This window comes from Coturnix japonica, chromosome 3 (genome assembly GCF_054131305.1).
Source record: "Coturnix japonica strain WE chromosome 3, WE-NBRP24, whole genome shotgun sequence".
NCBI lineage: Eukaryota > Metazoa > Chordata > Aves > Galliformes > Phasianidae > Coturnix > Coturnix japonica.
Genome location: NC_140665.1, coordinates 21,749,878 through 21,763,072, shown reverse-complemented (window position 1 = coordinate 21,763,072; position 13,195 = coordinate 21,749,878). Strand labels below are relative to the sequence as shown.

Here is a 13,195-nt window from a genome sequence, read left to right as displayed (position 1 = left end):
GCAAGAATTACGTTAAAGCGGGGAATAGTCACCTCCTGGATGCAGCAGCGTCCCGTAGCACGTTGTTAACGTTGGTCCGGGGCAAAATAAGTGTAAGGGAGAGCAGCAGCGAAGTAGCAGGCCGCAGATCGATGAAACGCAGAGAAGATGGTCAGAATAGCCAGGTCTCAGGAAGTGGAGTCTCGGGCAGCGAGGTCCCTCGGAGCAGAGTCTCGAGCAGCAATCCCAGAAGAGATAATAGGCAGCAGTAGGACAACGGTGGAGGAATCTGAGGTCAGACACCTAGATACCCACAAAGGTTCTTCAGCATGCAGGCATCTTCTTCAGCATGCAGGCACTCGCGTAGAGAGGCATCTGATGACAGAAAACCTCCTTGTTTCCGTAGTGAGGCATCTGGTGTCAGAAAACCTCCTTCTTTCCAGCCTTCGAGACATTTCGGGACGGCTCGGGTCAGAGTCCTGTGATTTCCTCAGAGATGTCAATCTTCCTTGAGATGAGCCAACACGAGAGAAAGACCACTTAAGGGCCATTAGTCCTCAGGGATGGCCATCTTCCTTGAGATAGGCCTACACAAAAAGACCACTTAAGGGCCATTGATCAGTATCTTATCTCCCTTTAGTAGCTCCCGGACTTGTCCATCTCCTAAACAAAGAGATTTCTCGAACCTTGGTTCCTGTGTATTTCAGACAAAGGCAGTCCTGGAACCTTGGCCAGGACTTGCCTGAAGTTGTCCATTTCAGCAAACTTTGAGACAGTACTGTGAAAAGCATGGCTTCTTACAGGATGTGACACCACACTTTGTTAACAACAGTGAGACATCCATAGGAGGGACAAACTGTAAAGGATAGACAAAGAAGATATCATTGGTAAAGAACCAATTTAACCAATTTAACCATCCCCACATGGCACAGTTTTTATGGAAAAAATGAGAAACCAGAACCAAGCAACCAACAGGAGGACAGGCTGAGGGAGTTGGGCTTGTTCAGCCTAGAGAAGAGAAGGTTGCGGGGTGACCTCATTGCAGCCTTTCAATACCTGAAGGGAAATTACTCCCAGGAGGGGAGTAAACTCTTCGAAAGGGCTGATAATAGCAGGACACGGGGAAATGGTTTTAAGTTAAAAGAGGGAAGATTTAGGTTGGATGTTAGGGGGAAGTTCTTTACTAGGAGAGTGGTTAGGCCCTGGAACAGGCTGCCCAGGGAGGTTGTGGATGCCCCGTCCTTGGAGGTGTTCAAGGCCAGGTTGGACGGGGCCCTGGGCAACCTGATCTAGTAAATGTGTATGTTTGGTGGCCCTGCCAGGCAGGGGGGTTGGAACTACATGATCCTTGAGGTCCCTTCCAACCCGGGTCATTCTGTGATTCTGTGAACAGTGGAACCAACTTGCATTCTTACTTGGAAAACATCCCAAAGAACCCCAATGCGGTCAGCAGCTGAAAGAATGAGTGAAACAAGTTCTACCACAAAGCTGTATGCAACACTGTGTAGTCAATGCAGACAGATCCCTAAAATCCAGGTACCCTGTGAAAGCACGGGCACTATTATTACTCTACAGCACAGATTTGGATTCAGAGTCATGGGCAGATTGTGGTGATACAAGAGAGAATGGCTATAAATGAAAAGAGAGAGGATTTAGGCCAGATGTGAGGAGGCAATTCTTTATTCATTGGGCGGTGAAGCCCTGGCACTGCCCACAGGAGCTGTGGTGCCCCATCCCCGGCGAGTACACCCATCCCGCTGCACTCAGCGCGCAGGCGCACTAGACGTTCCGCTCCCAACATGGCCGCCGCTCTGCGTTTCGTCTTACAGAGCGCATGCGCTTTCTCTCGGCCTTCTCCTCTCCGGCAGCCGAGGTGTAGGCCTTCCTTGCCGCTCCGGTCGCTCTCCGTGCGGCCATGGAGGGTCTCCGGGCGGGGAGCGCCCTGCAGCCGGCTCTGTATCTGCCCTTGCTGCCAAGGAACCTCTACCGAGCAGGTAAGGACGAGGCTGCGCTGTGGGAGCCCCTCACGGCCGGTCTGCCTGCCTCCCCCCCTCAATGAGGCGAGCTGGGGAATCCAGCTGCTCCATGTTTCCAGTCTCGTTCGCCCCTGTAGAAAATAGGCGTGCTCAGCTTCTAAACCACGTAGCTTGCCATCATCCTATGTAGTGGCTGAGAGAGCTCCTGTAAGAGAGATAACTGAAATAACGCTGAAATAGCAGGCAGTTTGTTATCTGGTTAACGCTCTGTTTGCTGAGTTTAGCTGACTTCTTCGTGTTTTGCTTTGTTTAGCGTCTTCCAAAGAGCACAGGTTAAGCTTCTGGAAGAGCAAGGAGCTGTGTTTGAATTACATCCAGGATGCGCTACTACAGAAGCAGTGGAAGAGAGCTGCGGAGTTCCTGACCTCCTACATAGAGTCACTGGAGAAAGACTTCTCCACAGTGTTCATGGGGCCTTCAGAGGTGAGCTGCTGGCCCTTAGCGCTGTTCTCTAGCTGAAAGAATACTTGCCTATAACACTTCAGGGCTATTATTTTCTTTAACTGTCCATAAGCTTAATTATGAAACAAATGCAGATTTCATAAGCTTTGCTCATGTGCCGTATTTGTTATGAGCAGTTGTGAAGCGCCCATGGAATGTCAGTTTAAAAAGAAGAAACAATGGGACACTGATATGTGTGTAACTGTAACAGTAGACAATGTTATACTCGTTTTTTATTTGCGGTGCAAAAGTACATTTTATTCACATGTTACAGTAGCTGTAGGCTTGATAAGATTGTATATATGGTGACTGCTCCCATTTTCATACTGAGATTTTTTGCATCTTTTTTTTCCCCAAATCAACAGATGATTTGGAGACTAGGATCAGAAATCCTGTTCAATTATTCCCACAGAAACATGAGAGAGTTCAACTCTTTCATTGAACAAATGAAAACTTTAGCAATAAAAAGGCATTTGAAGGTGAGTGTACTTAACGCTGTCTTAATGGTTTTCCCACACATTCACCTCAACATCTATTTGAGTGTTACTGTTTCTGAAAGCTCTCTTGAAATGTTACAATAGTGTCAAAAAAGATAGTGTAGCTGAGTTAATAGTTGCAAGATGTTTCAGGGGCTGTTCCATAGCTAGCCGCATCGTATTTGGTCGATACATTTTTATCTGCTTGCAGTAACTCTTAGATTCTTTAATTGCTCTTAAAACTGTTAGATTCATTTTCATACATTCCCCATTAACATCTAATTACATGTTAAGACCTGTGAAGTCTTGTGTTCAGTCCTTAATTTGACCCCTGTGCTCCTGGTCAAACAGTTGTAGTTAAACTTCACTTGCTTTTCAAGTAGCTAATTTGTATATAAAATAGTAAAGCTTATTCTGTGGACACCTGTATCATTCAGAACCCCAGTTCTTTTCCTATGGTAACTTATTCAAACTTATATTGTTTTGATTTCCTTGACTGTTTCTGATTCCTTATTTTTCTATCTTTTAATCTATTGTATTTGTTCAAGGTCTCCAACACTAGTTCCATACAAGAGTTTACTAACTAAAAGTTTGGACTCTCATCCAATGCCTAATCAATATGATAGTGTAGTAGAGCATTCTTTTTTTCAGGTCTTTGGCAGTTGCATAGCAAATTGAAACTCAGTGTAACCCTAAATTCAGGTCACTTCTAGCTCTTCTAAAATAGATTCAGCATTTACTAACGATAAGCAAGGTTTTGAGCCACGTGCTTTCAGCTGCCTTGATAATAATTACAGCTGAACGTTTACTACCTTATTGATGGCTCTCACCCACACAGATTTCAAGAACCCTTTAATAATCTTTCTTCACCATCTTCAAACTGGAAAAAAATACTTAAGTTCTTACTGGAATAGGCTCCCCAAGGGAGGTGGTTGAATCTCCATCCCTGGATGTGTTTAAGAGCTGTTTGGATGTGGTGCTCAGGGATATGATTTAGCAGAGGGATTTTAGAGTTAGGGTACTGTGGTTAGGCTGCAGTTGGACTTAATGATCTTCAAGGTTTTTTCCAACCTGGGTATGATTCTATGATTCTTGGTGCACACTTCAGTCTCCTATTGACACTCGCCTTCTCCCACACTTGGTTTTTATTGTCAAAGCTCTCTATGAATACACTGTTTGAATAAAACAATACCTGTAAAACCTGCTTCGAATAGAAATATTTTGCATGTTTGCTTTTTTATTTATTTATTTTTTTATGTCAGTAATGAGTGTCTCTTCCCTTTCACTTCCATGCAGGTGTTTACTATATTATTGAGATTCTTTCTATTTATGATGTGAAACACTGTGGTATGGACTGCTTGAATTGCAGGTTTGTTTAGAGCATGCCTTTCATCTCCTATGTAATGGACTGATAGATGAAGCCTACCAAAACCTGTCCCTGGCAGAGAGTTGGAGGTTTGGAGAAAAAACAGCTGTTCAGGATAAAGAAATGAAACTGATTCAGGCTTACAGGGGGCTGCTGGACTACTATATCTGGTCCAATCAGAAGAACATACTGTTAGAGCATGGTAAGTTCAAATACTGCTTTTGTATTGAGCTGTAAACTTCTTATTCTTGCAGGCATTGCTGTTTGCTGCAGTCATATTTCCATATAAGCTACTCTTCTGTCTGCATTTACATATGAATGCACCAAAAGGAAGTACTAGCCTTCAAAAGCTGAAGGTATTGATGGTATACAGATAATCCTGCAACAGTTCTGGTGCCAAAATAGAGTACTAACATGCCTTTTTTTCTTAAAAAGTATTGACTGGAGCCCTTTGCAAAATGTAATCACCTTGTAGGTACACCACTTCTTCAAGATACTTCTTAACTAGGAAAGCTAACTCTGTGGCATTCTTTCATGTTTTCATAGGGAAGGATGGATTTGAAGACTTGTCTGTTGAACAGGAAATGAACAGTCGCTTTCGGAAGGCAGCAGTGAGCTTAAAGGAGATCATTAAAATACCTGGAATCTGGGATCTCTTTGTGAAAGCCTATGTGGATGTAAGAGTGTATTTTATAGGTCTCTTCCTTTTGTGTTTGCCTGTCTAATTTTCATTTAGATACAAGTCTGTAGTTCAGCTGTGTGTGTGGATGACAAGTAGTTTAAAAACAACCTCTGGATTTGATTCAGGCATGTCTGTAGGACTGCAGGGCCTGCGTAGTGTATAAAAAGGGCTTTATCTGTGAGCTGCCAAGGAAAAGAGGCAACCAACTTGCACATTCTGTTTTCCTGGTGCTAGCAGAGAAATTGGAGCACAGCTGCTTTGTTTAAATTCCTGAAAGCAAGTTCTCTTTTTGGCAGAGCGATGTTTTTCTGGTGGTACTAAATCTTGGAAGCCAAACATGCAGTCCCTCTGTTTTTTTGGTGGTTTTTTTTTTTTTTTTTCTAAATATCTGCTCACAAATTTTAACTAAGAAGTGAATCTTAGAATTGGAAAGGTTCACTCTAAGTGCAGATACACTCAAAGAAGTCAGAGTGTTTCTTATGGAATTTTACTAGATGCTGACAGCTGCCAAGTTCTCCAAGTTCTCTTCAAATACGTGGCAGTCTGCTTCCATTTTTTTTTTTTCCATTGAGGAATGATGGTGATTCTTTAACAACCAGGGAAGAGATAATGTGATTTTTCTTCTGTAGCTGCTTCTGTGTGTAAATTTTTAGTTAATAATGTTAAGAGTAACCAGTAAAATTAAAATACTTAATTATAACTCACATCCAGTTTGCTATGCTGCTAGATACAAATGGTGCTGTTGGGGTAGTTCTGTAGCAGCCTAGAATGAACTGTAAGTGTTTAATTGCTAATGTGAAGCAAACTAATGACAGGCTTAACTTCTAAGCTGATGGAATTCTACGGAGACCACCAAGAAGCTCGTGAAGTATTAACGGATTATGCTTACAATGCAAAGTTTCCCACAAATCCCAACGCTCATGTTTACTTCTATCAGTTCCTAAAGAGACACGGTGAACCAAAGAAATCACTCATATCTGCTCTCAAGGTATATATAACATATAAATGCAGTCTGTGGTTGTTCATTTTGCATAGTGGTCTGTTGGTTTAGTTGTCTCCTGTTGTAGTATTTACCTTATTGTATTTTTTTAATGGGAAGCAAAGGGTTGGGGTGTTCTAATGGGTGGAGCAAATAGGATCCCTTACTGTCTTTGTTCTACATGTGTAATTGATGCACCGTAAGGTCAGTAAACAAGCTCAGATCAATTTTCCATGGCTCAGGAAGTACATGTAGGTAAACATGCATTAATTTCCATTGTAGTTTGATCTTTACAGAGTTGAATAAATGATGAGGTGCTTGCTTTTTTTCACACACCAATCCCACCTCGCAGTTAGTTTCATTGTTCTCAATAAGCAGTTAACTTAAGGTTCAGTAGAAGTTTACTTCTACTGACTGTTAGATAAAGCCCTGCTGCATCATTGCCCTTTGTGTAGCTGCTTTAGCTTCCCCCTTTTGTTGCCCTTGCGCACTGATAACTTTTCCAATAATGTTTTTGAACCTCTTTTGCCACTTGATGGCACTAAAATGCTTTTGTTTGGGTAAATGGTTTTAAAACAGCTTCATTGAGTTTAGACTTGGATCGTGGCCGTTATATGTAAAGTTTCACCTTCACAGTGTGTTATTTATTTTTCACATTAATTTTATAGGCTTAATTTTATAAGATAGTGGCAAATCTGAAAACTGGTCTGATACATCCTGCGAATGCACAGAGCAGATGGGAGCTGGAACTGGGCTAGGGGTTGCTATCTGAAAAGAAGACACTGGATATAGGCTGCTGCTGGAAACGTTGCAGTTGTTGCAGGGTTTTTCAGTAGTCATGAGGGCATTTCATCTGTATTATCACCAAGCAGTGTTACAGATGTGCAGAATAGCTTTCAGTCGTCATTATTTGTATCAAGACAATTGGGTACCTGATTGCACAGTTTTCCTACAATACTAAAGAACTCTGCAGACATTGCTGCTTTGGATTTGGTAGAAGCCTTCAGAAGCTTTTACATCATTTTAATGTATGTTTTGGGTGTTGTTTTTTTTTTTTTCCCAGAGCTTGCATGATATTGTTCCCTCTCACGAACTAATGATAGATTTTAATACTATGCTTCAAAAATCAAGTAAGTCTTTAAATATATTTGTTCTTTTCCTTTATGTTAATCTAGAATATTATGAAATTGTTCTAATTTGCACTGAAGTAGTTGTGCTTATTAAAAGAAAAATCCCAATGTGACTTTCTGATCACAGGAACCTTCAGTGCAGATGAGTTAAGTAGGTATTTACAGGCTGTGTAAACAAATGCATGTTGAAGTTTAAAGGCTGACCAAGCAGTAGGTTGTAATGCACAGTCAGGACCTCAAAAATGATTTGTTTGGAGGTACTCTAGTCTGAATGCTCATTTCACTATTTCTGAGGTACACCGTTCTAAAAGCTAAACTCAGTATTTCCATTATGGTACCTCTTTTCTGGAGGAGCTGAGATGGATTTATGCATTGGTTTGCTATTTATCAAAAGAACATCTTAAGTGAGTTTTATCTTCAAGCTGGTAGAAAAGTCTCCTCATTTGGAGACTGCCTTTCCATGCTGATCAATTGCTTTCCAAAATGGTTATCTTCTTGCAACCTGGTATGTTCTAGCAAGTCAGCAGATGGATGGAATGTCTTGGAATCAAATTTATCCTCTTCTGTTGTTCCTCTTTGTGAAAAATAAAAATTCTTTTGGCTGAAACCTCCCTTTTTCTGTTCACACATGATATGCTTGTGAAATTCCTGTAGCTCTTGAAGACAATCTGATTTTTGAAGTAGTAATTTATACTGGTAAAGATTTCCAGCTTTTACGTGCTGTAGTAGGTCACTTTTAAGAACGCCTTTGGTATATTGGCTGCTGTTGTGAAATACCTGTTTTATTCATATCAGTCCAATTTCTTTGTTTTGATATCTCAGCACTTGAAATGTTCCAGGGCGCTGTGTTCTCTTCCCACAGGAAGAACATGTTGAACAACAGCACCGGCTGGAAGCACTGATTACAACAGCAGCAACTGTTGTAAGGAAGGCAGTGTGGGTTAAGTGAGTGGTCTTGTGTGCCTCTTTGAGTCAGCAGCATTTAAGGAGGGTCTTTGCAGTGAAGTGTGCTCTAGACCCATGGACACTTCCTTAGCATTCTCTCTTGGAAGAGGCAGAAAGCAGTGGGGGGAGCCCTCAGTAATAGGGAAAGCAGCGGTATGTGGGAAGGCAGTTTGGAGAATGTTTTCCCTGTTGCTTACTAGTAAGTTCGTATTAATCCAACTGATTCATTTATCAGCCCAATTTCTTTCCAGAGAAACGAAAAAGACGTCAACTGGGGCTAGAAGTTATTTTTGCAGTCTTGGATTATGCTGGCTGGAAGGAAAGTGTAAAAGCATGGAGTTGTTTGGCGAGACAGGTGAAACAAATTGTAATGTGAGTGTAACTGATGTAAGGTGCTAAAAAAGGAATGTATGTGTCAAATCTCCTCCTGCGGGCAGTTGACAAAGTGACTCTTCTGTAGTCTTTGTCTTTCATGATGGCAAGTGGAAGAGTGGGCTGGCCTGTACTGAGATCTGTGGCTGTGCTTGGCTGCAGCATGCTTTCAGTGGCAGGAAAGAAGAAATTATTACTGAGAGAAATTCTTAAATTTCCAGTATTATCATTAGCTGAATTACCAGGTGAGGTGTTTATGCAGAAAATGCTGTTCAAATGTTTGGATAACATTTACTGCCTGTCACTGTTCTCCTTCCAGGAGGAAAAAAAAACCAACAACATTGTTTGGTCTTCTGCTATTAAACATATATTGGTTGTAGCAGGTTTGAGGATGAGTGTGCTGCAAAAGGGATGTGGTGCGTTGTGCTGTTGTGTCGTGTTCTTCTTTGATAACTTTGGTGGTAACTTCTTCAGAATACAATGGGTTCTTAAAAGCCAAGTCAGAGTGCCTGGGGACTGATAAATACTTGCTTGTGTGTTGGGAGGAGGACTCTGTTTTCAGGAGCTCCATCTCCAGGCAATCCATGCTCAGAAGGTCTCTAATGTCTGGTTTTTTTTTTCCCCAAAAGTAGAGGTTTTAATTTTTCTTTTAAGCCTTGTATACTTACAATGAATCAATTTAGTACCGCTTGACCCATTTTGCTGTTTTATTGCTGCCTCTACATACTCAGAAGGCCCAAAAGTTAATGGATTAAAACTGAGAGTGTTGTTGCATATAGTTAGGAAAAATGGTACAATACTTCAACTTTGCCTGTAGTTTTGCTTTTGAGAACACAACTTCAGAGTACCTTGAAATATACAGGGCATCTTAATCACTTTATAGGAATATCACTTCCCTGTTTTCATTTGTAAAATACTGTAAGGTCTCCACTGCCGAGTTAACTCCACTGAGTTAATGGAGTAAGGTAAGTATATGAAATATAGTAGTGTTTAATTATGCATAGATTTATCCAAAGTTTTTCTTTTAAAAAGAAAATTGCTGCTTAAATAGTTCAGCCTGCAGTGTAGTGTCAAAGTCTGCCAGCACACCAAGCTGATTATAAAACTCAGTGCCTCCTCTTTACTATTTCATCTCAGTTTTTCTTGTTTTACCTTTTTGCAGTTCTGAGAAGCATCTTAACTGGATTAAGAAGGAGTGGAACTCCAGAAAGGACTGGTGGCCAGCCTTCCATTTTAGCCGCTACTTAGCAAAGAGGAATTGGCAGGAAAATGAAAGCCTTTCGTATGAAAAAGCTCTGGTGGCTGGAGTTCTACTAGGAAAGGGTAATACTAAATGTTCTTTCACATTTAGTGAAATAACATCTAGTTCTAGCCCTAATGAGATAAGATGCAGCTGGTCTACTCCCTGGAAGAATGCTGTTTCTTTCTTCTAGGAAAGACTGTGATCTTTGAAGTTCTATGGGAGAAAAACATTTAAAATGGTTTGATATTCCTCATTTAGAGACATACTTTGCATAACTTGCCTTATCCCAGGTTTGAGTTCAATTTTATTTGGCCTTGTTGAGCAGTCACAATACTACAGACTCTGTTTATAACCTTGAAACCACAATTTCAAAAATATACAGCAGGCTCCTGAGGCTACAGAAAGTTTGCTCACTGAGCTACAGTCTAAGCAATGTCTTAGCAAATACTGAGGGTGAGGTGATCCTTAAGGACTTTGTGAGTGATGAAGCATAGAAAAGAGGAGGAAGGAGGTCTTGAGTGAAAATAGTCACTGTCCAATAAAAAAAAAAAAATGAAGATCAGGACTTCTATGGTGGTGTTCATTGAAACATTGATGAAATCAAGAAGTGGTGACGAAGTTCAGAATGAGAATATGGTGTGGAGAGCATAACTTATCTATTAAGTTTGGGCCTTTAGTTAATTAGAAGCTTTATTCTTTCAGTTCTGTACCTTACCTTCCAGACTCTGTAGAACAGTTTCTTGAGTTGAAAGCCTGTTTAGATCTCAGTAATTTGATGCTGCAATTATGTTGATAATATGTATGTCTTTGATTGTTTTATTACCTTATTTAATAGGTACTTGCATGCTTGTGTGTTACTTAAAAAGCAGAAGTGTTTTGTTTGCTTGTATGACAAAGCTGACATGGCTTTTTCTTCTCTTGCTTAGATTGCAAGTACTTTAAATACGTGTCACGCCAAGGCTGCAGAGCTCAGGTGAAAAAGTTTCGGACTCTCAAGAAATTTGTGAATAAGCACAGTAGTGCCTACCTGAGCATATCTGGTCTTTGAGATTCCTCTGTACAACTGTGATTAAAAGGTGTCTCGAGGGTCTTGCTGCATTTTTTTTTCCTTTTGAAACTGGCTTTTTTTTATTGGCATTGGTCTAAAAGCTGCTCTAAAGAGATGAGCTGTCAACTCCAGTAGATATCTTTTATATATATTTCTGTTAAAATCACCTGGTTTGTATTTATTTTGTAATAAAATTATGTAAATCAACAGGTGATGCTGAAGAATTTCTTTGTTACCAGTTTTAGATTTCTCTGAAATACAAATAATCAGTAATTTCAGGCTTACCTTGAACTACTTGGTAATTATACTATAGAATCTGTGTTAATGATACTGTGGAATGAATCTTACGTTCAGTTGTATGGATGCTGATTTAAATGGCTGCTGGAACGTGGCTCAAAATCCACTCAGGGCTGGATGTGGCAATCCTAATTAGTAGGCTGTCTTAACCTATGAACAGTGTGTGATGCAGCATGAAAGCAACTTTCTCACTATACATGTTGCGTAACTTACTGTTTATGACTGATTTCCTAAAAATTTTTCTTCTTGGCCACCTGGGCACACTGTCAGCTCATGTTCAGCCCAGCATCGACCAACACCCCCAGGTCCCTTTCCTCTTCACGGTAATTCAGCCCCAAGCCTTTAGTGCTGCATGGGGTTATTGTGGCCAAAGTGCGGGACCTAGCACTTGGCCTTGTTGAGCCTCATCCCATTCACCTCAGCCCAGAGATCCAGCCTATCCAGATCCCTCTGAAGGGCCTCCCTACCCTCAGGCAGATCAACACCTCCTTCCAACTTGGTGTCATCTGCAAACTTACTGAGAGTACGCTCAATCCCCTCATTTAGGTCATCAATGAAGATGTTAAACAAGATGGACCCCAGTACCAACCCCTGGGGGACACCACTTGTAATGGGTCACCAGCTGGATTTAATTTCATTAACCACTACCCGCTGGGCACGGACCTCTAGCCAGTTCCTTACCCAAAGGAGGGTATACGTGTCCAAACTTCCATGCACTGTATTTGTGGCTTGTGTTCATCTCAGGGAATGTCTTTGCATTGTTGGTGGGGGCTGAGGGTGGGATTACTGTTGTATTGTGACAAGGGAAAGCCTGCAAAGAGGTTTGCTAGGACCTCTTTTTCAGTCCTGCCTGTGAGTTGAAATGCACGCTGTTGCTGTGTTTGGAAAGCAAATGTTAATGTGTTGTCACAAAGCAGCATGCCAGTTCATTTAAAAGCAACAACAAAAATCTTTCCAAGTACTACTTCTGTTTTAATGACAGGTCTGTAGAATTCAGTTGGGTGGCCGGCTTGAGGCACCGCTGGGAGTGAATAAAGATGTCTTTAACAGTGTAGTACTATATGGATAAGTTCAGCGGTGCTTTTAATAGATGAGTGTTTATCTGGGAGTTTAGTCTAGGCTGGTGTTGGGTCTTGTGATGTGCTCTGAGCATTTAAACTGTGCAAACTACTTTCCATAACTGCTTCTTTATTTCTGCCCTCACAAGAAGGCTACTGCCTTGTTCTGAGATGATCTACTGTTTTGTTATGGTCTTAAGCTGAATTTAGATTGTTTTAATTTAGACTGTCATTTCAAAATGCTCTGCTTCTACTGAAGTATCTCGCACCTCTAGGAAACAGCTCCCTTTAGTCTGAAGGGTGATCGAAATTGGTGTGTGCAGTGATGGGTTTTGTGCATGGACACTGGGGACTAAGGCTTTCCTGGGACAGCCCTGGGAGGCAACCAGACAGGGTGCCCCTTCCTTGGAGTCCTTAATTTGGATTTCTGCCTGACACTGTGCTCCTCTGGGCTTCAGTCAGGCCTTTGATAGAGCAGATGACTCCCCTGAGATGTGCCTAGGTGTGGTTTCGTGGCATTTGTCTTCTGTGCCACTTTCCCTCATCTCTGTGCTGGTGTGCAGATGAGTTGATATCACACAACTTGACGTAGAAGAGCAACCAAACTAGATGCTCATTCCCCTTATGTCCCCCTGGCTGCCTGTGGGAAGCATGTACACCCTTTCAATAAAGAGGGGATTAAAATGTGAGAGAGCAGCAGAGATCTGTGTGGCACTAAGGAGAATGTGAGAACAAGGAAGAGCTTGATGTCTTTGAAAAATCTGTTAATCCACTGTGCTCACAGCTTTCTCCTGTGACCTCTGGAAACAGGATTGCTGCCAGGGATCGTGTTCTATGACAGGAGGGAGCTGCAGAGCTGCAATCAGCAGTGGAAGATGAGCACGGTACGAGTTTTTCACATGACAACCTTGAATATTACTTTCATGTCTTATGGGAAATCCCAAGTTTCTTTACATGGAGGACTTGCACCTGAAAAAAGCCCAAACCTGTAGATCTCAAGTCCTGAGTGGAATTTCTTGTTCATACTATTGAATGCCATACTGTGTTTTCAAGCCTGCGCATCATACTTGGAATATGTAACTCCTAGAGCATTGGAATATTCTGCCTTGGCTCTGAATTCTGTGGTCAAGGTTTGGTTTTCTT

General features: G+C 41.5%; 1 protein-coding gene across 8 annotated transcripts; it reads left to right on the top strand.

Annotated features, from left to right (window-relative positions):
- The first annotated feature begins 1,827 nt into the window (after positions 1–1,827).
- Positions 1,828–10,904, top strand: TAF1A (TATA-box binding protein associated factor, RNA polymerase I subunit A). Of its 8 annotated transcripts, none has more exons than XR_014943862.1 (11): positions 1,828–1,973; positions 2,269–2,438; positions 2,822–2,935; positions 4,302–4,500; positions 4,845–4,975; positions 5,810–5,968; positions 7,023–7,089; positions 7,952–8,034; positions 8,286–8,406; positions 9,569–9,729; positions 10,576–10,904. XR_014943862.1 is itself a non-coding variant. In XM_015857276.3 (10 exons), exons 1-10 carry the CDS (start codon positions 1,895–1,897, stop codon positions 10,695–10,697), a joined length of 1,323 nt encoding a protein of 440 aa, XP_015712762.2. In that variant the 5' UTR covers positions 1,828–1,894; the 3' UTR covers positions 10,698–10,904. The 8 variants fall into 8 exon arrangements, 1 of the variants encoding a protein (XP_015712762.2); XR_014943861.1 differs by having other exon boundaries at positions 7,952–8,187; XR_014943860.1 differs by having other exon boundaries at positions 7,952–8,406.
- Positions 10,905–13,195: the final 2,291 nt, after the last annotated feature.